The 23,544-nt window shown below is 36.5% G+C and overlaps 1 protein-coding gene across 3 annotated transcripts in view; it reads left to right on the forward strand.

Moving 5' to 3' along the window:
* The window catches only part of HNF4G (hepatocyte nuclear factor 4 gamma), a 67,108-nt gene extending 45,770 nt beyond the window's left edge, over positions 1–21,338 (forward strand). For all 3 annotated transcript variants that reach the window (XM_084510170.1, XM_084510171.1, XM_084510169.1), the window contains 9 exons: positions 565–733; positions 2,774–2,868; positions 6,554–6,660; positions 9,641–9,796; positions 12,214–12,301; positions 14,382–14,534; positions 14,674–14,910; positions 17,854–17,976; positions 18,367–21,338. In XM_084510170.1, coding sequence (XP_084366296.1) covers positions 588–733; positions 2,774–2,868; positions 6,554–6,660; positions 9,641–9,796; positions 12,214–12,301; positions 14,382–14,534; positions 14,674–14,910; positions 17,854–17,976; positions 18,367–18,485 — 1,224 coding nt within the window. In that variant the 5' untranslated portion in view covers positions 565–587 and the 3' untranslated portion in view covers positions 18,486–21,338. The remainder of the gene's footprint in view (positions 1–564; positions 734–2,773; positions 2,869–6,553; positions 6,661–9,640; positions 9,797–12,213; positions 12,302–14,381; positions 14,535–14,673; positions 14,911–17,853; positions 17,977–18,366) is intronic.
* The last annotated feature ends 2,206 nt before the right edge of the window (positions 21,339–23,544 follow it).

The raw sequence follows: 23,544 nt of genomic DNA on the forward strand, positions 1-23,544 counted from the left end.
AATCTCTCATGGAACCGTAAAGTCTACACAAGTCTTCCTTTGGGAAATTTCTTCAAGGAAGTTAAACCAAGTCATCTTAACATTCATTTTATCATTTATTATGCAAATATTTTATTTTTTTTTTATATGTCATGCATGCAATTGTTTCTTTATATGATAGGAGCTGGCAATAATTTGTGACTACGAAGACAGTATATATCTTTGCCAGCTAAGTAGGCAACACTAGTCAATGTCAAAGTTACTCATCATGTTAGTTAGAACATATATGTAATTATACTTACAAAGTTATACTTTAATTTTTAACCCCTTTCAATTGGATAGAGTTTGGAATAAAATTATTTCTGTTGTGAGCTTCATAAATTCTGCTAATCTGACTCTATCAATTTGGAAGTGTTCATCAGAATGACAACCAGATATAATCACACGTACTGTGGTAAATAAATAGCAAGTGTCAATTAAAAGAGAAAAGACCTGAAAACCCCTCAATTTAAGTATAAATTGGTCATGGAGTCGTTGTTGAAAGTCTTGTCTGTAACTACATATGTTGTTCTTGCCTCTCCTCAGATAGTTCAGGTGAAGCAGTCAACATGAATACTGTTGACAGTGGAGTCAGCAGTCTCTGTGCAATATGTGGAGACCGAGCAACCGGAAAACATTATGGTGCTTCCAGTTGTGATGGATGCAAGGGATTCTTCAGACGAAGTATACGGAAAAATCATGTTTATACATGCAGGTATTAAAGAAGTTCCTCTAGATGCACCAAATTAATGAATGTACCAAAAATTACTTTCAGACTTTTTCAGAATTTTCAGAACTTGTAAGGGGTATTTCAGCTTTATCTGAAGGAATTCTAAACAACATTTTAATGGAGTATGTAAGTGATGGTATGTTCTCAAAATTTGGAAAAAAAACCACCTTCCACTCAAGACTACTGAATTGGACTATCTATAAATGGCTTCTCTGAGGTGAAATTTCTGTAACACCGTACATGCTTTTTTTTTTTTTTTTTTAATTATTATTATTTGTGATTGTAACATGTAAAATTTTATTTATTTATTTATTTATTTTTGCTATGAATTATATTCTTTTTGTCTCTACTAGAAAAAAATTGTCATTGTATTACTAAAGACTAAAGAGCTTACTTTTTTATGGTTATAAAAGGCATCACAGAATCACAGAATAGTTAAGGTTGGAAGGTTGACCTCTGGATGCCCTCTGGAGGCCATCTGGTCCAACCCCCCAGGGACACCTAGAAGAGGTTGCCCTGAACCATGTCCAGAAAGGGATCTCCTGAAAAAAAAAAAAAAAAAAAAAAAAGAAAGAAGAAAACAATATATTTTCTTGTCTCTTCACTGGTAATGTGGAAAGTGTGATTCTTAACTGTTTTTTTTTGGTTTTGTTTTTTCTTTCAAAATTGTTCCTTAGAAGGCAGTTTCTGAATAGAATTTATGAGTCTTCTGAAGACAGTTCAAGCACATCCACACATCTTTCCACTTTGGTGACACACTGCTCCTTTTAGTGACAATTCCCCTCTCCACTCCCCTCCCCCCTGTCAGTATGAATGGCAATCTCCTAATATTTGGATGCTTAGCTGCCCAAATTGTCATATTGCAGGTATGTGTACCATATTTGAGGAATTGCTCTGTGCATGCACAAGTCTGTAATATACCAGTTTTAAGTCATGCACAGGAGTACTTTGTGAGTTTAGATACATCAGTAGCAGAAAACTTATTTATAGCCTGGAAATGCTAAAAGCTATTGCTGGAAATGTTTGCTCAGCTCTTCCTTGAACACTGAGCTTTCTTATAAGGAAGTATCTGCCTTATAAGTAGATTACATTGATATGTCATAGACATGCTTCCAAAGTGGTGTGACATGGTGTGACAATAACTGACTCCAAGCAGAGCTCTGGAAAACATACATCTATTTATATATTTATCTGTGATTTATCTAATACATGCACAACAAAAAGGCAAAAACAAATGGAGAGGAGAGGATATCTCATATCCATTCTCTGTAAGTACATCTATCTGTAAGGGTGAATGAGAAAGCTAGGTAAGCTTACTTGTAGAATCATAGAATCATAGAATCATAGAATATCCTGAGTTGGAAGGGACCCTTAAGGATCATCAAGTCCAACTCTTGACACCGCACAGGTCTACCCAAAAGTTCAGACCGTGTGACTAAGTGCACAGTCCAATCTCTTCTTGTAGTGCTCTGTGCATTTCCTCATGTCTTTATTTTATTGTGGTATTCATTTTTTTTCTCTCACATTTCCTGTTTAAGTTGTCATCTGTAATGACACAACTTGTTCATTGGTATTTCCTGGAAAAAGTAAACTCTGCCAGACAAAGGTACCAGTGTTGCAGGTATGGGCTCCTCCGTGCTTGTAACAGTTGACATTTACATCAATTGTCCCATCTTTTTCCTATTAGTAGGTTTCCTACCCTCCCTCCCCTACCCACCACCTTTCTGTATAGGCAGTTGCTGGCTTAGTTTACAAGTAGACTGAGGTGTAAATAATGCACATAACTCCAAATTTTTCTACACTTGTCCATTCCAATACACACTTTATACACACACACATGCCTACAAAATAAGGAGGTATGAAATGCCTCTCAAGACTGGCTAATGGAAAAAAAATGCATATAAAAAGTGATTATAGACATTATTCTGTCAGGACAGATTATTTAGTTTTCATAATCAAGGTGGTGCTTTGTTAATGCTCTGTATATTTATCTTTTTTTTTTTTTTCTTTTTTTTCATCTGATAGATTCAATCGACAATGCGTTGTTGACAAGGACAAGAGGAATCAATGCAGATATTGTCGTTTAAAAAAATGTTTTCGAGCAGGAATGAAAAAAGAAGGTAATATAGTCATTTACTATTTGATATACTAAGAGAAATAATCTGAATGTGTTCTAAAATTTGATCAAAATTAAAAAACATAACAGCAGAATAATTCAATAGAAAAGTCTGCTCTAGTGCCTGAATGATGGAGAATTGCTTTTATACTGAGGTGACATATGCATCATCTAATTTTCAGGTAGGTAAGAAGTTTTAACACTTTGGGCATTACAAAACATTATAGGTTTAAAGTAAATCTGAAACTGTTCAATGCATGAATCTTGGCACTAAAATGTATTAATTTCTAAACATTGAGCTGTATGCCTGGAAAAATTCAAAGCATGAGATTTTAGTTCAAATTTTTATTTTTTTTAACCAAATTTGAATAATAAAATCCACATCTAGGATTTTGTTTCTACATTACTGAAGTTACAGTGCCAATTTACTTGTTTTTCCCTTAATTTTTGATGTTTGAAACATTTAAACAAGAGGAAGCTTTGTTAAATTGAGAGAAAAAGTACTGATGAGATTAATAGAGGTAACTGTCAGTAGAGTGTCCATAATCAGAAAGACTTCTAACCTCACTGGGGTTCTCATTCGTGTGTATGGGAAGATTTTTATTTAGGCATCTCCATGGCAGACATGAAGAAACATGGGTATCCCAGTGATCTTCTTGTGGAAGTGGAAGGATTAGACAAAGCAATAGCGAAAGAAAAGCAGTAAGAATATCAGAGAATTCTTGTACCAGGTTGTTGGGCCTGTTGCTTCACTGCCAGTTATAATGTAGAGGCAAAAGACATCCTAATCTGGTTCAAATAAGCAGTTAAAATGGTTCTTTCATCACAAAATTTATGTTTGCTGTGATACTCTTTGCAACCTGTTTTATTTGTAACATGGTATGTCCACTTGAAGGCCAGTCTGCAATGTGAGCACATGGCTCTCCTGTACTGTAACTAGTCTATATTAGCTTTAGTCTAGACACAGCTTTCCTAATATGAGGCTTTTTTTTTTTTTTTTTTTTTTTTTTTTTTTTTTTTTTTGTGTGTGTGTGTGTGTGTGTGCATTTTTACCATAGTATTTCTTTGCTAGTGATCAGGTTGTGGTATGAGATAAAAAGAATTTTTTCCTTGCAAACACATGGGAATATTCTAAATAGAATAGTGCTGTGAATATATGAAATGGGTTTGCTAATTTCTGTGGAGCACAGTTTAATCTTCTGAAATTTTAATTAATAAAATTAGTAATGTTGGGTATATATCATCAATCTAAAACGAAGAAAAGGGGAGACTTTCAAGTCCATAGCAGCTGTAAAACTTCTGCAAAAAGCAGAACTTTACAGACATTCAAAAACTGGAATTAAAGAACAGTTTACCTCAGAAGGGACATCTGTAAGTCCAGGCCCCCATTTAAAGCGGGGCTAACTTCTAGCTTCTGTCAGGTTGCTAAGGACCCTGTCTGGCCAGGTTTAGACAGTCCCTGATAGTGGAGATTTCTTAGGCTCTCTCAGCAACTTCTCCCAGTGCTTGACCACCCTCATTATCATTTTCTTCCTCATATCTAACTGGAATGTATTATATTGCAAGTAGTGTAGTGTCCATCACCTTTTGTCTTTTCACTGTGCATCTGAGAAGAATTTCTCTACAAAGATTAGAACCTCACCTCCACTTCCACCTTGGTCCTCTGCCATATAAACAAAGACACATTTCCCTGCTTCACCTTGGACAGCCTGTGGGTTACATCACCATAGCCCTCCACTGGACACCTCCCAGTTTTCCAGTGTCTCCCATATACTGGTGAGCCCAGTGCATGGTTTGCTGACACCACCACAAGACATGCTGCTGACTTATGTTTAGGAACTGAAAAGATATATCCTATTCAAAACTTTTAGTCTCATTTACATTGTTCTGCCTCTTCTGATCCCACTACCTGCAGAACTTTATTTTTAACTTGTGTCCGAGCCATGTTTATTCAAGGCTTGAAATTTTTCAATTTACTAAAGTAATTGAAAAGACTAAACTGTAAATTTCACTACTCATATTCTATTTTAGACCTCTGTACACCATCAGGTTAAATCTTATATTGTAACTGTAATATAGTCTATATGATGTATTTTCAGCTTGTTTTCAGCGACTCTCTCTTTCAGTGTGAAAGTGAAAAAGGGCTTCAGCTGGCAGAGGCTATACAAGCCGTCTTTGAGCAAATATTCCCACTTAATATGCAGATGGAGTCTGAACAAAAGTTTTAGGAAGACAAACAATCCAGTCCATCAGAAATTATACATACACAAGAGCAAATAGAATCATTTACCTATGTAAATCAAAGTGTTCTGCTAGTGACTTTCACTAGTGATTGTCAGAATAACATACTATTTTTCTAATACCAATCATTGCTAACCTTATTTTGACCTTATTTTAAGCACTTAAGCTGCAGAGATCCAAAGTGAATGTTTATTCTTCATTCTTGTAAAAAATGCTATTTGCGTTTGTTTGTTTCACGTCTGCACAAACATTTAGCACTTTGTGTTTATCACTGTGCAACATTTCTTATTGTGACCTTAATAAAAGGCCCATCATTGAATGTCCTTGGCAAAAAGTTACTACACCTCAGGAATAAACTGTGTGAATTGTTCAGATAAACCCTGAAAACTATTCAGTGTATGGATTTTTTATTTATTTATTTTCTTTTTTATTGAAGCCTTTGGTACTACTTCTAAATTCTGTAATGTAGATTGTTTCCCACAAAACAGCAAACATATCTTTGGAAATAAAGCTACTGCTCTTAAAAGATGATGAGATCCCTTGTGCAATGAAAAGATTTTGATTAGTATCATTCTTTTTTTGTTGTTGTTATTGTTTTTCTTCTTTTTTTTTTTTTTTTTTTTTTTTTTCCTTCTTGGCCTAATCTTGGGCATGGTCTGGGGTTTAGAAAAATCTGATTGGGAGTTTTATTTTCTTTTCTTCCTTGAATTCAAAAGTAAGCCTTGTTGCTTCCTGAGCCTTCTGTGTACTAATTAAGGATTTCTTATCCAAAGTGCTTTTAACTGTCTTTTTTTAAGACACCATGAGACAGAACTTACTTTCCTGGAAGTTTTTTCTTGCTTTTTAAAATACATTATATATATTTTGTACTTAGCTAATGTTCTGTGAACTGGCTAAGAATTCATTTTCACTGAGGAGCATGAGATTTAAACCATTAAATTACATTACTAGAGGATTTAGCCATTCATTCTGTTTCAGGATTTTTCACAGAAATCCAAGAGTAGGACTTTCATATTTCCTCTCACTCAGACATTTTGTCAGAGGTGGTGCCTCTTGACCTATTCAGCAGTACCAAGTGTCAATTTCTACCATTGTCATAAAGCCTCATTTACTGAAGTGGGTAAAATAAAAAAAAAAGACAGAATATGTTCTAAAGGAAGAAATATATATATATATATATTTAACTTTAATAATGACAGTCACAAAAGTGCTAGCAATTCAGTATCTAGATGCAAGTAGTTATATTTAGTTTTACAGGCAAACTTCATTATATGAATAAGGACCATGAACAGGTATTGTCATCTTTCCTCATTACACAGAACTAAAAGCAGAAAGTATTTTTTGAGTGTCGTATCTTTTGTTTCTTATGCTTATCTAGTAAACCTCTGAAATGATATTGTATGGTAATGTCTACAAGTTAATAAATGAGACAAATTATTTTCTTACAGCTGTACAAAACGAAAGGGACAGAATAAGTACAAGAAGAAACAATTTTGATGGCTGCAACATTCCATCTATTAGCACACTGTCACAAGCTGAGACACTCTCCCGTCAGGTACTGAGATCCACCATAAAATTATTTCCTGATTTTAAGAACATTTATGCAATAGTTAAATACTTTCAGTTTCTCATTGTATTAAATGAAGATTATTTTTTCTCCTACTTGCAAAATGCACCCAGCTTCGACTTCCTAATGAAAGAATCAGCAATATAATACCTTCTTAAAGCAAAGTCAATAAAAAATTCTACTTTGTCCAGGACAATATGTCCTAGGCACCTTTCTTAATAAAGCTTTATGGTTCTTACTGCTTTTAAATCAGTTGCTGTCTCAGGCAGCTTGTGGCATCTATCTATCCTTGAGACTGGCTTTCTCATGAAAAATTAGGGAAAAAATTGTCCAAAGCCATTAGGTTTCAAAGGGGTGTGGACACTCATTTCCTTAGGTTCTTTTGAAAATCCCATTTTTAATATCCTTAGACATTATAAATGCAGCAAACAAAAGTGTTCCAACTGTAGTCTATTCATATCTCACTTTTAAATTTTATTTGTCTCATCTGAATTTAATTTTCCTTTTTTTTTTTTTTTCCATTTTTTTTCTTTTTTTTCCATGTTCAGTCAATTACTGACTGTAACAGTCTCCAGTCCTTTTCTGCAACTCAGATAAATCATGGTCATTGATTCTGCATTCTTGCACCTCTTACTAACTTACTTAGAATTTAACTGCCACCTTTATGATTTCATGATGAATGATTTATACATCCCCAAATGTTTTGTAATCTCATCCTTTATCAGCATCTCTCTTAGGGTGAAACTGTCTGTAAAGAATTGATGCAGGAATTACTGGGTGATAGTCTTTGGCACATATTGCATGTCTTGGCAGACTAGATGAACGTAATGTACCTTCCTACCTTTCATACTATACAGTATAAAAATATGCCTATTTTTACCTCCTTGGTAATTCTTTGAACTTGCTTATTGTGCTTTGTGTGTGTGTTACTCCCTTAATCATTTTCAACTGACACCTGCAGTCCAGAAATAAGAGCTATCTTAAACAGAATCATGTCCTGAGTCTTTTCTGTCACAAACTTCTTTTCAGCTGTTAGCTTCTTGTCCTAAAACATCATCTTGTGCATACATATGAATGTATTATACTTATTACTTGTTGTAGTGGAAGAGAATTTCTCCCAATAAGCCAAGCACATATGAAGATATATATGAAAGTCACCTCAAAGACCAAGAGGTGACATTAACATGACGGAAAAGTGATATCCTTCAAGTCCTTTTTTTTTTTTTTCTCCTCAATCAAACGGGCCTGTAAGATGAATTCAGTCCTGAGAAGAGACTTGGAAATGGAGGTAGTGTCACAAATAATTGGCTCAGTCCTTCAGCTTTGAAAATGAGGAAGAAGATCGCATTCTTCCATTTTTTTTTAAATTTTCATATTAAAATAGGGAAAATAAATTGTCTTGTCCCCTAATATGCTTCATGAGGGCAAATTGTCCAAGTAAAATGTTTTTTCTCACAGTTACAGGAGAAGCTTTCTGGATCATGTAATTGTGAAAGGGACATGGTAGATTCTCATATCAGTAAAGATATGAGTCACTGACGCTTCTCAGAATTGTGGGGATATAGTGTCATATTGTCATGTTCATCAAGTTGATGACTCCCATGTTGAACCCCAGAAATGAGGGGCATGTCAAAGCAATGAAGAAATAGAAAAAGGAAAGTTCACAGCTTCATGTCCTTGTAAAGAGATGCAAACCTAGGAGTTCATTATGAATCCCCAACAGAAGTTCACAAAGTAATTTCAGAACACGGCCCATATTTTTTCCTAGAAGGTGTAATTTATGAAGTTGTATCGCTTTGATTAAAGGATGGAGAGTGTATCAGGTTCATGAGTCGATAAGTCTAATGATTTAAACTGCCTGTTCTTTCCCCTCTTTGGTGGTCCTTCCCACCAACTGGTTGGTGGATGTCTTTTTTACTATGTCTTTTTCTTGTAGATCAGAGAGTATCCTGCTATCAAAACATTTTTTTTTTTTTCCTGTGTAGGTATTTTTGAATCATGATCAAGACTCCTCTTTTCTGGAAAAAAAAAAAAAAAAAGAAATGTTGAGTTTCTTTATTCTCTTACTGTACTGTGGGTTTTCTAGATTGAATGACTCTGGTAGTTCTTACCTGAATGCTATTCAGTATTTTCAACTTTGTTTTTGTAGAACAGATACCAGAAATGGATTCATGATTACAGCAGGGATTTCATAAATGGTCTGCCTACAAAGAGACAATGTCTCTAATGTTTTTCCTACATGATAGCCTTTGAATTATGTCTGAGGATTTTTTCACCTGCCTGGCTGCTGTATTCCCCTGAGAAGTAATGTTCAGATGGTTAACAGCCATTACTGTCTAAGCTGTTTTCAAGGTTTTAGGCTAGTGAATTATGTAGGAAGTGTTGGGCTTTAGTTCAGAAGTGCAACTCCCTTTGACCCACCAAGTAAAACGGGATTTTACCATGGATCCCAATGGGGGATTTAACATGGATCTGCAAATGAGGGGAATATGGTAGGAGTCAATGCAAATAGCATCCAGCATCCTCAAATTTGTAGCTATGTAAAAACAAAACAATCTTTTCTTATCTTGGAACTGGGGTGGGGGCAGCAGCTATAACCAAATCACCAGATTTCCTGAGGATGCTTTCCTAAGTTAAATAGAAGGTGAAACTCAGATTCAGAGGTCTCATACAGTATTTCCCTCCCCTCCCCCCCTCTCCCCTCTCCTCTCCTCTCCTTTATCTCTCCCTCTATCTCTCTTTTTCTTTGCCCTTAATGTTATTGTCTCTATGAGCTCTTTCATTTTTCTAAAACAAGATAACCATTTCAGAGGAAAAAAGGAGCAACAATAAAACAAAGCTACAACAACAACAACAACCAACTTTTTTTTTTTTTTTTTTTTTTTTTTTTTACTATGCTTTTAAGCTGTCATATAAATTCAATTATATAAAGTTCAACATTATTAATTTTTTCTTTCAATATGTCCAGATCTCAATCTCCAGTCCTGGTGCAAGCACTGACATAAATTCTAAGAAAATTGCTGGTATTAGTGATGTCTGTGAATCTATGAAGCAACAACTTTTGGTCCTGGTAGAATGGGCTAAATATATTCCAGGCTTCTGTGAATTACCATTGGATGACCAGGTACAAGAGGAAACCAAAGAGAGAACTTTAATTACTGTTGTGTCTTTTCTGTGATTTTTAAATTTTATGAGTAAACGGTCATGTTTGTTTTTGTTTTTGTTTTTTTTTTTTTTTTCTGATCAAATAGTTTGTTATTAGATCCCCCCCCCTTTATTTTTTAAGTTTTATAACATTACCACCACAAAAATAGAGGAAATTTATATGACTTCAGCCTTTTAAATCAAGAAATCAAGTCTTCAGCAAACCAATACATCCGTCAGTATTTTGTGCTTTCTGCATTGTTTTGCAAGGAGATACCAAGCTGAATGTAAAAATGAAAAAAAAAAAAATCTTGTAAAAAAAGAACTTTTTTTTTTCTGATCTTGCAAAATGTTTATTTTGTGTCCATCTTTTTTTATAATATGGTTTAAGACATCCTGCTATTTAATATGAAGCATGTTTTCCTTACAAAAAAAAAAAAAAAAGTCATCAGAATCTCGAGTAATTGCCAAACACGTATTTATGTCATTCTATAGCAAGTAATATTTCATATGATGTAATGTACTCAAATTATATTGTATATAACAAGAGTGTGGGGAAAAAATCATGAGACCTTGATGGGTTCTTCAGGGTTTTTATGTGACAGAGGTCTGACCTATCATCACATCTGTAATACACCTAATGTTTAGTGGTTTTCAGAGTCAGCCATGTTGGCACACTTAGAACTGTCTTCATGTAGGCAGTCCTTTCACTGGCCGCCTGGCTAGTAGGCGAATTCATGGCTCAGGATCTCCTGATTCCAGTCCACTGACATTTGATTCTGCTTGAAAATGCCTCTGGGAAGTGGCATTAAGAAATTCTTTTTGCCTCTTCAGTCTTTCAGTTTGTAACAAAGTCCCATGAAGAAGGTTAGTTAGCTCATCCTTCGGTTTGAAACTCAAACTGAGCTCATTTGCTGGTATACTCTTTCCCAGGTATATGGAGTTGTTTCAGGCAACAGAAGATTCCCTCCAAAGTAGGCTCTTGATGCTTTAGTAAACCCACATAATATGTGTGTGCACATGCTCAAAGTACTGAAATAAGTTAAAAATCTGTTCATGTAAAAGAGGGAGAAAAATAATGTTAGATCTTTAAATACAATGGTTCCATAAGGGCAACAAAAGCAAGCAATAAATATTGCTGCTTTTAACTTGTTTAGATGGCATGAAAGAATATGGAAAGGATCAGGCATCATTAAAAAGTTATTGGCTTTCTTAAAAAGAAAAAAATATATTGTGTGGAAAGATAAGAGATAACTTAAGACTGAAAACACCCTTGCAGTGCTCAAAGAGTATGTCTGGGAAATATTCCTGAACTTTAAGTACCTTAGAAAAACAATGACAAATGTATTGGGAGTTAAAACAAATGCCACATTTTCATTTGTGATAACCTCTTTCTATCAGGCATTGTGCATTTACTTATCAAGTAAATTATCAAATTTACGTATATATATATAAATCAAGTTTATTATATATATATAATTTATAAAGTATTTAGAAAAAAAAAAAACACCAACAAAAACAAAAAACAACAAATCAAGTAGTTTGGGAGAAATGATTCTTGATCTTGGAGTCAAACCATGGAGCATGTCAATGTGGATAAGTTAACTCTACTGAGAATCTGTCAAGTCTTAACACATTAAGTATTTCTAGGTGCTGTGTTCCTTTACGTTACCCATAAAGTATTGACTTGTGTTCATAAGAAAAGACTTGCATGCAAAGACACAAATTCTGTGAGGAAATAGAGGTCAGTGCTTCGAGCAAACATTAAAAAGGAGAGTAAATATGTGACAGAGTAAAGTAATGATCACATTTTGAACTGCCTTTCTGGTATGAATCAGGTTTCTTTGTTGTTGACTGTAGCAGATATTTTAGCATATCTGGCTGTGTTGGGGAAAAAAGCTCTTTTAAGTAACATAAATTATTGGTTCAATGTGATAAAAATGAAAGAGCAATACTGCAAAATTTACCACCTTAGTTCATTCCAACCCACTGGAGTCTTTAGTAACAATTTATAATTCCAGAGCAAAATTTGATAATAAAATAAACACTAGGAAATGCAAGTACAAAATACTATTGAGAAGTATTCTGCGGAGCTGTAAGTTTAAAATCTAGACCAATGGTTGGAAGTGAGAAAGTATTACAAATTAATTATAGTGTGTTATTAATTCAGTGCTACAAAATGGAAGGTCTTTTCATTTAGTTTACATTGTATCTTGGAATCTTAACAGTACCTATAGCTGAATGTACCTGTGGTAATATGCATCCTCATTTCTTTTCCCCTCTTTAGAAGTTTTGCTTTATTTTCTAATGAATCTGCTGTTTTTTGTTTGTTTACTTGTTTTTGTTTGTTTGTTTTTGTTTGTTTGTTTTGTTTTGTTTTGTTTTGTTTTGTTTAAGGTTGCCCTGTTAAGAGCACATGCTGGGGAACACCTGTTGCTTGGAGCGGCAAAACGGTCTATGGGGTATAAGGACATTTTACTTTTAGGTAAATATTGATTTTATTTCAATTAATAACAATGATGTTATAGTACACTAGCAACCATGTAATCACTTGAGTGGAACAACTGTTCTGGCACAATTAAAGCTATACATTCTGTGAATGCGAAACAGCTATTAAAGACATAATATCACATGTCCTGTTTTAGCAAAAGCAGGACATTTTTTTGTGTGGATTAACATGGATAAAGATCAGATATGAGAAACAATTCAGAGTTCCTAGCAAATTGTTTCCTTATACTAGCAATATTTCTGGCATCTTTGTTCCATTAAAAATAAGCAAAACAAACAAACAAACAAAACAAAACAACAACCAAAACACATAAGAAACCATTTAAGAGAGGAGTCTCTTAAAGAGAGTCATTTCAGTTTTCATGAAAACTCTTTATCTGGCACTTTCCTGAGAGCTCTTTAGACAGAGATCTTACAGGCTAGCTTTTCTAGCCTGTAACTATTTCTTCCCTGCAACTATTTTTCCCAAGAGGTCTTTCACTGCTGCCTTGACAGTCATCACATGTTCATCACGTAAAGAGCAATCCTTTTGTCCCCTGTTGTGTGGGAGACAGGTACATCCATGGCATGCTAAGGAGTATCGCATGTGTAACAAATCATGAGACAAACTTATTGATGGTCACCTTTTCTGAGTTATATAAAGAGACCATGGATAAAGGGGCATTGTCACATGGCGGAAATATGTCTTCCATTCATTCACACAACAGAGAAGCACAGTCATATGATGAGATGTGTGCCTGTGTGCATAATGACCTGGATTATGACATGTTAGCACTGTCTGACACAGTACTCTGGCAGTCTCAAGTGCACCCTGCCAAAATGGTCTCGCTGAATATGCGCAGTACTTTGGCTGTTTTGTGAGAAAGCATGTAGGTCTTCTTGGAATGTTGATGTGTGTCAAGATTATGAAGAATATGGACTTATCAGTGTCGTGGTACAAGAAAGTTTTCTGCTACTTGTTCTCTTTGGGACTGCCTTTTCATAGCTCTAAATCGTCTTGAATTTACTTTCACACATACCATAACATTAAAGCAACAGAAAGATATTAGTAGAGATTGCTCTGGAGATGTTACTGGCACCAGTGATATTTTCAAATTAGAAACTATACAAATGACTTCCTTGATGTAGCTTCTTTCTCTAGCTGCAGTTTTACTGACAAAATTAATGAAATAAAAATGAGATATCTACATTTTCGTTAGGATTAGTAAGTAATAAGGACAAATAATGAGAAAATAAACAGAAAATTATAATCAGCGTCACCAGAATCAGCATATATACAAAAAGAAGAAACAATTTGAAGCTCTAAGGCGTATTTCCGATGCCTAGAAGTAGATGCCTATATAGTTTATGAGTCATTTTGGCATAGATCTCTTGTGATATAATCATCCGTTTTTCTTTCAAAAACTGCTTTGTGGCTTCTGGAAGCTCTATGTTTTTCCCACTGTTCTCATTACTTATGTTAGATCATTTCTGCACAGAAGTTGAATGAAGATACCAAAAATGGTCACTTACCCAATATCAAAATTTAAAATGATAAGAGCAGAGAAAATTGGTTCTTTACTGAAAATTTTCTGATGCTTCTACATTTTAGTAGGAATAACAGGATCATCTGTTGGATAAAGAAGCATTCCTGGTGCCTTCTGTGAAAGAAGTTTTCTTTGTCCATGGACAAATCCTGATCATTTAGCTTGGGATATGTTATTGTAATGTAGGAGGAAGAATTTTTAGATTACATTGCATTACATTGCATTTATCTTTCATATAAAGGCCTGCTTCCCCCACGTTCATGCATTCAAATGTCCATCTTAGTCCTGTAGACTAAACAGTAACTACACATGTTGCCATATTCATCCACACAGCTTATTGACTAGGTGAGAGCTGTAATTATTTGCAAAATAACAGTTTTGTATCATATAATGGAGAGCTATTGAATAAAAAACAAACAAAAAACAATTTGATTAAGCAAAATGAAGAATACTTTTGAAAATGTTCCTCATGTATTATGTTACATCTAAATCTTTATATCAATCAACATGTTGGTCTTCTTTCTCTCCAAGGTAACAATTACATAATCCATCGCAACAGTACTGAAGTAGAGATCAGTCGAGTGGCAAATCGGATTCTAGATGAACTAGTTCGACCCTTCCAGGAAATTCAAATAGATGACAATGAATACGCTTGCTTGAAAGCAATTGTGTTTTTTGACCCAGGTACATATTTGAAAATATTTGAGAATTATTGCCAATTATTAATTTTGTTAAGATTATATTGAAAATAATCTTTGTTCATGTAGCAAGTGCTCATATTTTTTGTTGTTGTTGTTTGTTTGTTGTCCGTTTGTTTTTTCAGATGCAAAGGGCTTGAGTAATCCAGTAAAGATTAAGAACATGCGGTTCCAAGTCCAAATAAGTTTAGAGGATTATATCAATGACCGTCAATATGACTCCCGAGGAAGATTTGGAGAACTTCTGCTTCTACTGCCTACACTCCAGAGCATCACTTGGCAAATGATTGAGCAAATACAGTTGGTTAAACTATTTGGAATGGTTAAAATTGACAGTTTACTTCAAGAAATGTTACTGGGAGGTAAGATAATAACCTCTCAAATTTACCATGTTTTATTCTGTTGAGTTTAGCATACAAGGATGTTGAGAGAATCATGATGTAAGCAAGCACTGTGAGTACTGTGAGTACTGTGACAACGACTGAGCTTTGGGTCATATAATTGTTGGCTAAAGTCTTGGCTGCTCATGTTGTTCCCTCAGTCCTACAACTTGATTTTACTGTATTTTTCTCAGTCATCGCTGGATATCTAAACACAGAATTTACAGACTCACAGAGTATTTGAGGTTGGAAGGGACTTCTGGAGATCATCTAGTCCAACATGCCAGTCTCAGGCAGGGTCCCCTAGAGCACATTACACAGAATTATGTCCAGGAGGGTTTTGAATATCTCCTGAAAAGGTATCACCCATCCCCTTCAACCTCTCTGGGCAACCTGTTCCAGTGCTCACTCATCCTCACCGTGAAGACATTTTTCCTCATATTCAGATGGAACTTCCTGTGATTCAGTTTGTGCCCATTGCTTCTCATTCTGTCATTGGGTACCACCAAAGAGACTGGACCCATCATCTTGACACCCTCTTAAGATATTTATATAGATTGATAAAATCCCCTCTCTGCCTTCTATTCTCCAAGCTAAATAGGCCCAGCTTCCTCAGCCTTTCCTCATAAGAACGATGCTCCAGTCCCCTAATCATATCTGTAGCTCTCTGTTGGACTCTCTCCAGGAGCTCCATAACTCTCTTGTACTAGGGAGCTCAGAACTGGATACAGTACTCTAGATGTGGTTTCACCAGGGCTGAGTAGAATGAGAAGGTTACTTCTCTCAACCTGCTGGCAACTCTTCCTAATGCACCCCAGGATACCACTGGCCTTCTTGTCCAAAAAGCACACCACTGGCTCATGGTTAGCTTGTCTGCCAGGACTCCTGGGCTCTTCTCCGCATAGCTGCTTTCCAGCAACTTGTACTGGTGTATGGAGTTGTCCTTCCCCAGGTGCCAGACTTTGCACTTTCCCTTGCTGAATTTCATGAGGTTCTTGTCAGTCCACCTCTCCAGTGTGTCCAGCTCTCTCTGAATGCAGCACAGCCCTCTGATGAATCAGCCACTCCTCCCAGTTTTGTAGCACTAGCAAACTTGTTGTGGATACACTGATTCTATCCGTTCATTCACATCATTGATAAATAAGTTGAACAAGAGTGAACAAGTACTGACTCCTGTGAGACACCGTTAGCTACAGGTCTCCAACTAGATTCAGCACCACTGATCACAGCCCTCCGAGCTCTGCCATCCATCCATGTTCTCAGTCCTCCACGCTGGCTCCTCTTCTGTCCCATGTTTCCTGAGCTTGCCTGTGAGGATGTTGTGGGAGATAGTACCAAAAGCCTTGCTGAAGTCAAGGTAGACAACATCCACTGGTCTCCCCTCATCTACCCAATCAGTCATTCCATCATAGAAGTCTATCAGGTAAGTTATGCATGATTTCCCCTTGGTGAATCCATGATGACTACTCCTGATCAGCTTCTTTTTCTCCACATACTTAGAGATGACATCCTGGATGAACTGTTCCATCACCTTTCCAGGGATGGAGCTGAGGCTGACTAGCCTGTAGTTTTGTGGGTCTTTTCTTGCCCTTTTTGAAGACTGGGGTGACATGGGCTTTCTTCCAGTCCTCAAGCACCTCCCCTGTTCTCCATGACTTTTCAAAAATGGTGGAGAGTGGCTTAGCAATAACATCCAGCAGCTCCCTCAGCACTTGTGGATGCATCCCAACTGGGCCCATGGATTTGTGGTTATAAGGTTAGTTTAAATGACCTTTAACCTGATCCTCTTCAACCAATGGAAAGTCATTCTTTCTCTAGACTTTTTCTTTGTCTGCAGGGCCTGGGATTCCTGAGGGCTGGCCTTAGCAATAAAGTCTGAAGGAAAGAAAGCATTCAGTAATTCTTCCTTCTCTGTATCCTTTGTCACAAGGACACCCATCCCATTCAGCAGCAGACCCACATTTTCCCTAGTCTTCCTCTCTGATGTAGTTGAAGAAGCCCTTCATGTTGTCCTTGATATCCCTTGCACATGGATCCTAGCCTTCCTTGTTGCATCCCTGCATATTCTGACAATGTTCTGGTATTTCTCCCATGTGGCTTATTGCTTTTTCCACATTCCATATACTTCCTTCTTCTATTTGAGTTCTTCCAGGGGCTCCTTGCTTATCCATGCAGGTCTCCTAACAAAGACACTCTCCTCTCCTCTGACAGATGAATCTCATAGGAGGCCAGGTTTGTCAAGGTGAATCTCATGGTCTGAGTAGCCAAACCCCTGTCTGTGACACCAGCCGTGTTACTGTTTGTTGATTCAACAGATTTGATTGGCCCTTTCAAACCTCTTTCCTTTGACTGTAAAAACTACTTGCTTTTGAGTCCCTTACTGCCACTCCCAGGGCTCTGTAATCTTTCTTGATATTCTTTTGACTGCTCCTATTACTCCTATCACTGGTGCCCACATGAAACAAAAACAGTGGATAATAGTCAGTGAACTGAACTAGGCTTGATAGTGTCCTGATGACTTAATTCCTTGATACAAATGCCCATTAAGCATCACACCCCTCTAGAGAATGCTTCAGGTCGGCTAATATGTGCTTTTGTACCTCTCAAAAGAGAAGTGCCTACTACTATCACCTGTTGCTTTTACTTAGTTGCGCTGGTTGTTATACTGGGAGCAGATTCCTTAGGTAGATTGCAGAACCCTTGCAAATATTTAAATAAATCCACTGTTACTGCAGTCAAAACTGTGCAAATAAACATAGTGCTTAATGTGGTTCAAGTCTGGTTAAATTGTTTAATGAATACCCAGAAGCAATTATTCAAATTGCCAATCAAAATATTTGCTCTACAGAAATGTAATTATTGCAATATAAATTGCTGGCAACAACATGTTCTTTTGAATTGCTATGTGCTCATGTATTTTTGCAGGTACTTCTAATGATGCCAGTCATCTGCATCATCCAGTACATCCTCATTTAGCCCAAGATCCAATAACTGGCCAAACTATCCTCATAAGTTCAATGTCTACTCCTGTACATGCAGAACAGATTTGTAAGTAATTGCAAGTTAGCCTTCTAACATAACATTTCAAAGTTAGAGATTAAAATATTAATTATATTGGTGAGCTGTCAGTGCTCATAGAGCTATTTCATCATCATTCCTAGATTAAAGTAATTGTACATTAGAAACAGGTACTTATAAACAATGTTATATAAGAGACTTTGACTTGAATTTAATCTAATTTTAACAATTCAGCACCATTCTGATATATCATTGGTTTCACATGAACAATTTTTAATAAGTTGAGAAATTCTGATAATGTCCTATTTACCGAGCATGCCAAATGCAGAAGAACATCCATTTGGGGCAGTAGTATGTATATATGTATGCAGAATAGGCAAGAATATAAAAATGCACAATTCTTTATGAATTCTTTTCCAGCTACTCCAGAAACTCCATTACCTTCCCCTCCTCAAGGCTCTGGACAAGAATACAAAATGTCTACAAACCAGGCTTCAGTAATCGCACAGCAGTCTATTTTGAAACAAAAAACATTGTGATAATGTTTATCTCTTTGTCTTGCTCTTCATACCTTCCTTCTTTATCCCAGTCTTTCCCTTCTTCCCCCCTCCCTCCTTTCTTTCTTTCTTCCATTTTATGCACTAAATAAATTGATAGGACACTTGCACATTAAAAATCTCAGGATGATAAAGGAGATTATTTCCTCAGCAGCCACTACTGTGGGTATTTCTTAAAACCCTTCATGATTTAGAAAGTAATATACGCTGTTCTAACTGACATGTGCAGCTGTAACTGTGGCTACTGAAGTGTGAAAAATGTGTATAAAGGTTGATACTATCTTCTGATCTTTTAACTGCACAGATTTTTTTTTTATCTTTTTTTATTAATTTCCTGTTGTAGTTGTTGCCTTAATATTATTGTTTTAGATGTGTATATAATTTTTTTTTTTTTTTTTTTTTTTTTTTGTGACTTAACTGGTTAGTGTTCATTTAGCTGTGAATTGTAGACATGAAAAAATGGGTTAATCAAACCAAAGACAAGATTGCATAAATAATAAGGCAGTAGGCTATCAAACAAAGCACATGTATTAAATAAAAAGGAGAAAATACTGAATGGATAGAAATATACATCCCCCCCCCTTTTTTTTTCTTTAATATCCTGATTTGAAAGAAGCATCTCTTTCAAGTAAAATTCCCACAAACGATTTGAATTCTCCCTGCTTACCTATTTGTATGAATCAGAGAATCTGCCACATGCAAAGACGTTTGGGGACTTTTAAAAATCTGCATACACAGTAATGTTTATATTACTCAACTGGACAGTGCCTAGGCATGGGTGCAGACACCAGACTGCTAGCATTTATATTGCTAAAATGTTAGAAGGGGACTCATAATGTTTTGTCGTCAGGACTAACTATTGGTCTCCCAAACAATTTATGGGCACACTTTGGGAATTAGGCCAGTCTTTTCACTAGGCACTTTGAATATGGCCAACTTTCTTTACAGAGTATAACTATAGGAACGTGGCCAGACCACACCACTTGACCTCAGGGCTGGAGACTTTGTACTGTTTAATTTAATAGTGTAAATGTAGCCATTGTGTTTATTTACCTAACTGACTGGTGAACTTGTGTTTCAGCAATCACTCTAAACTTTACCTACAGAATAGTTGTAGTTTTGTAGTAGCTCTCTGTCTAGAGAGAGGTGGCTTACTAACCCAAGCAACAGACATGTCTGAGTTCACCTTCAGATGTTCCTGTTTTGAGCCATGGTATTTCAAACCATGAAAATAGCCAGCACATCAAATAGTTGCTCTGTGGATTTCAAACTCTTATAGTCTTCAAAAGCTTGGGACGAATTGACTTACTATGAAGAGCCCCCTTTACCATCTTCTTCCTTTACAATTTGGAAGGATCTAGCATTGACTAAAGTTTTGGGTCTGGAGTCTATATTAACCCATCTGGATATGGATGCGCTGTTGATTTGCACAAAGGACACCTTGTGCAAATCTTTCAGTAACAGTGTGTGAAAATGATCTCGTTATGATATACAAAGTGATTATGCTATTCATACAGTACTGGTGTCATAAGAAAATTGCCACTTCGCACATTTTATTTATTCCAAACAGCAATGTTTTTCCTTTAGTACTTTAGACTTTTTATTCCCAGAAGCTGTAAAGGAAAGAAACAGAAAAGAGAGAATAAAATTTTGCAGTTTGCTGAATTATTACAAAAAGAAAACACAGACAAGTCAGAAATTCTTCAAGGTGAGATGTTGATCATCCTGAATCAGACACCTGCCTTAATCACAACATCCAAAGGTGGCATAAAGGCATTGAACCTCTGATTTTTAAAGTTACTTAAACAAATGGGTACTATTCTTCAGATACTATTTTGCAAGCAGAAAATAAATACACAGTAAATGCTGAGCTGACCTAACTGTTCAAAAGATTTTTAATGAGAATACATTTACCACCAGGTAGATGCTGGTTTTCCTTATGTTATTTTGAAGTAGTTGCATTTGTACTTAAGTCTGCACACAGTAGCTTTTGAAGTTTACTTTGCTTTTTAGACAATGTTTTTCTTTTTGCTGGTTACCATTTATTTTTTCTCAATTCATTGCTTTTTTTGCAAGACCCTTTTAGTATGAGTTTTTATGACAAAAAAAAAAAAAGTACCAAAGTTTTCCCATCAACTTTAGAGGGATCAGGACTGTACTATTTCTCCAAGCAGTTCACTATCACTTTGTGCAGAAACAGATAAAGCATGCATGAGAGACACCCAGAAGTTGACTGTCTGGGGTCACTTTTATATACCTGTCATAGAAAGACGGTGAGTATTTGTCTCTAGCTGGATCTGCATGACTTCACTGGATCAGATTAATTAAGCCCATTTCAAGAACATGGCAACATTGGTCTGACTAAAAACATTTAAGTGGAAATAAAAAGTAGTCCACAAGTTGTGCCTTATATGCACATAATAGTTGAATGTGCTTAGTTTTCACACTGTAGTTTAGGTATCAAATGTACAATAAAATGTCCTCTCACACTGCCAAAATGTACTAGATGAAAAATATACTTTAGTATTTTATCTTGCTAAAAGGTGTTATCTATTTTGTATGATATATTACATTTTTGAATAAGAAGAACACCACTATAATTTATTGGGAAAGGCTGATTTATTTTATAAATGTAACATTATTTTTGTAAACTTAATTATGAAAAATCAAAAATGATTAGCTTTGTTAAATATTAAATTATAATAAGATGTAACTTTATATGGTTGAACTCTGATACTAAGTTTTTGTGTTTGAAATTGAAATGGTTGTTGGAAATATTTCAAATGGACTGTTTTTCATCAAAACTCAATAAAGAAAAATGAATGATGCAAATTACACATTTGCCTTTTGGTATTTTTTTTTTTTACTATTTACATAAACAATTATGATGCTTTATATTGCTTATCTTATGAATAAGTATAAAACCATACATGCTTTCATCTCTACAGTGTTCACAGAATCACAAAATGGTTGGGATTGAAAGAGATCTATGGAGGTCATCTAGTCCAACCCAGCTCAACCAGGATATTGAAATCATATGAAAGAATATGATGGCAACATTTTAGTTGATTCTACTGTAACATGACAAAGTAATACATAGCTATGGTTTTCAGTTTTTAGTTCTGCCTCAGAAAAGTATTGAAGCCTGTTCTTAATTCCATATGTGTTTAAAATGAAGCATATGTTCAACAGTTGTGGGTTGTTTTTTTGTTTGTTTGTTTGTTTTCTGGACAGGGATAACTTCAGAAATCACTCTTTCCTTGCTCTAGTGCACTGTTATTTAGACCAATTTAGTTACAACAAAGAAGTTATTTACTTTGTAAGTAAATACGTTTAGTATACTTTTTAGTGAGTAGCTTTTGAATAGAAGTGGTGTAGTGGGTTTACGTGGCAAGGTTTTGGTAGCAGGGAGCCATAGGGGTGGTTTCTGTGAGAAAGATCTAGAAGCTGCCCCATGTTTGGGAAGGGCCCCATTGTTTTCCAGATCTGAGCCAATAAGCGATGTTGTTTGCGCCTTTGTGAGAGCATATTTAAGACAGGGAAAAAAATGCTGCGCCAGACAGCAGCCGGGAGTGAGAAACAGCCTTGCAGGTTCCAAGGTCAGTGTAGAAGGAGGGAGAGAGGTGCTCCAGGCGCCGGAGCAGAAGTCCCCTGAGGCCTGTGGTGAGGACCATAGTGAAGCAGGATGTCCCCCTGCAGCCCATGGAGTACCATGGTGGAGCAGGGTTCCACGCTGCAGCCCGTGGAGGAGACCACGGTGGAGCAGGTGGCCCTGCACCGACGGAGGCTGCCGCCTGTGGAAGACCCCTGCCGGAGCAGATTCCGGGCCGGACCTGTAGCCGGTGGAGAGGAGCCCACGCAGGAGCAGGTGACCTGGCAGGAGCTGCTGCCCGTAGGGGAGCCAGGTTGGAGCAGTTTTCTCCTGAGGGATGGACCCCGTGGTACGGACCCATATCTGGAGCAGTTCTGGAAGAGCTGCTGCCTGTGGGAAGCCCACGCCGGATCAGTTCATCAAGGACTGCATCCCGTGGGTGGGACCCCACAGCACAGGGGACGAGAGTGACCGAGAAGGAGCGGCAGAGAAGAAGTGCTGTAGACTGACCATAACCCCCATTCCCCATTCCCCTGCGCCGCTCGGGGGGAGGAGGTGGAAGAGGGTGGATGGGGGGGGAAGGTGCTTTTGTTTTTTTTTTCCTTTGTTTTCTCACTTCTCTCGCTTGTTAGTTGTAGGCAATAAATCTTACTATCTCCTTATGCCGAGTCTGTTTTGCCCGTTACAATAATTATTGCGTGATTTTCTTGTCCTTATCTCAATCCTTGAGCCCTTTTCACATATTTTCTCCCCATTCCTCTTTGAGGAGGGGGAGTGAGAGAGCGGCTGTGGTGGAGCTCGGCTGCCCACTCGAGCGGAACCACGACAAGTGAGTGTGAGGATTTTTTTTTTTTTTTGGAGGGGGGGAATAGCACAATGAATTGGGTTATTTGCTTTTGTTCAAATGGTCTCTAATTTGGAGTGCAGAGCTTCAGGAAAAAGCTGTCATGGGAGGCAGAAGAGGCTTCTCTCTGAATGCTGGAGATCTTCAGGTCTCTTTGAGAAACTTGTCTGTGGCTGATTATTCTAGATTAAAGATTTCTCTGCTATTTGCTTGTAAATGCTGACTTAGTTGAAATAAGTTAATGATTTTAAGGAGCAGAAGAGTTTTTTGTTTGTTTGCTTGTTTGTTTGTTTGTTTTTCAGCTTAAAATGGAGAAAACATGGAAAATCCCCTAAATCTTCAATGCCATGAAACATTGACAGACAGACTCTTAAAGGATTTCCATAAATCAATTTTACCAACAGCTTCAATAGGTGAATCAGGAGTGTATATTTTACAGAGAGAGATGGATGTATTAGCTTTCAGGTCTAATCACTGCATAAAATTCCTCCCATCTAAGGAATTCTGAATGTGGGTAAAGGTATTGAGTTCCAGGATGCTTCTGTGACAGAAAGTTTAACATTGTCGGAATAAAGGAAGAAAATCCATTATAACTCTTGTTTAAT

The sequence above is a fragment of the Aythya ferina genome (assembly GCF_964211825.1).
Source record: "Aythya ferina genome assembly, chromosome: 2".
NCBI classification, from domain to species: Eukaryota; Metazoa; Chordata; class Aves; order Anseriformes; family Anatidae; genus Aythya; species Aythya ferina.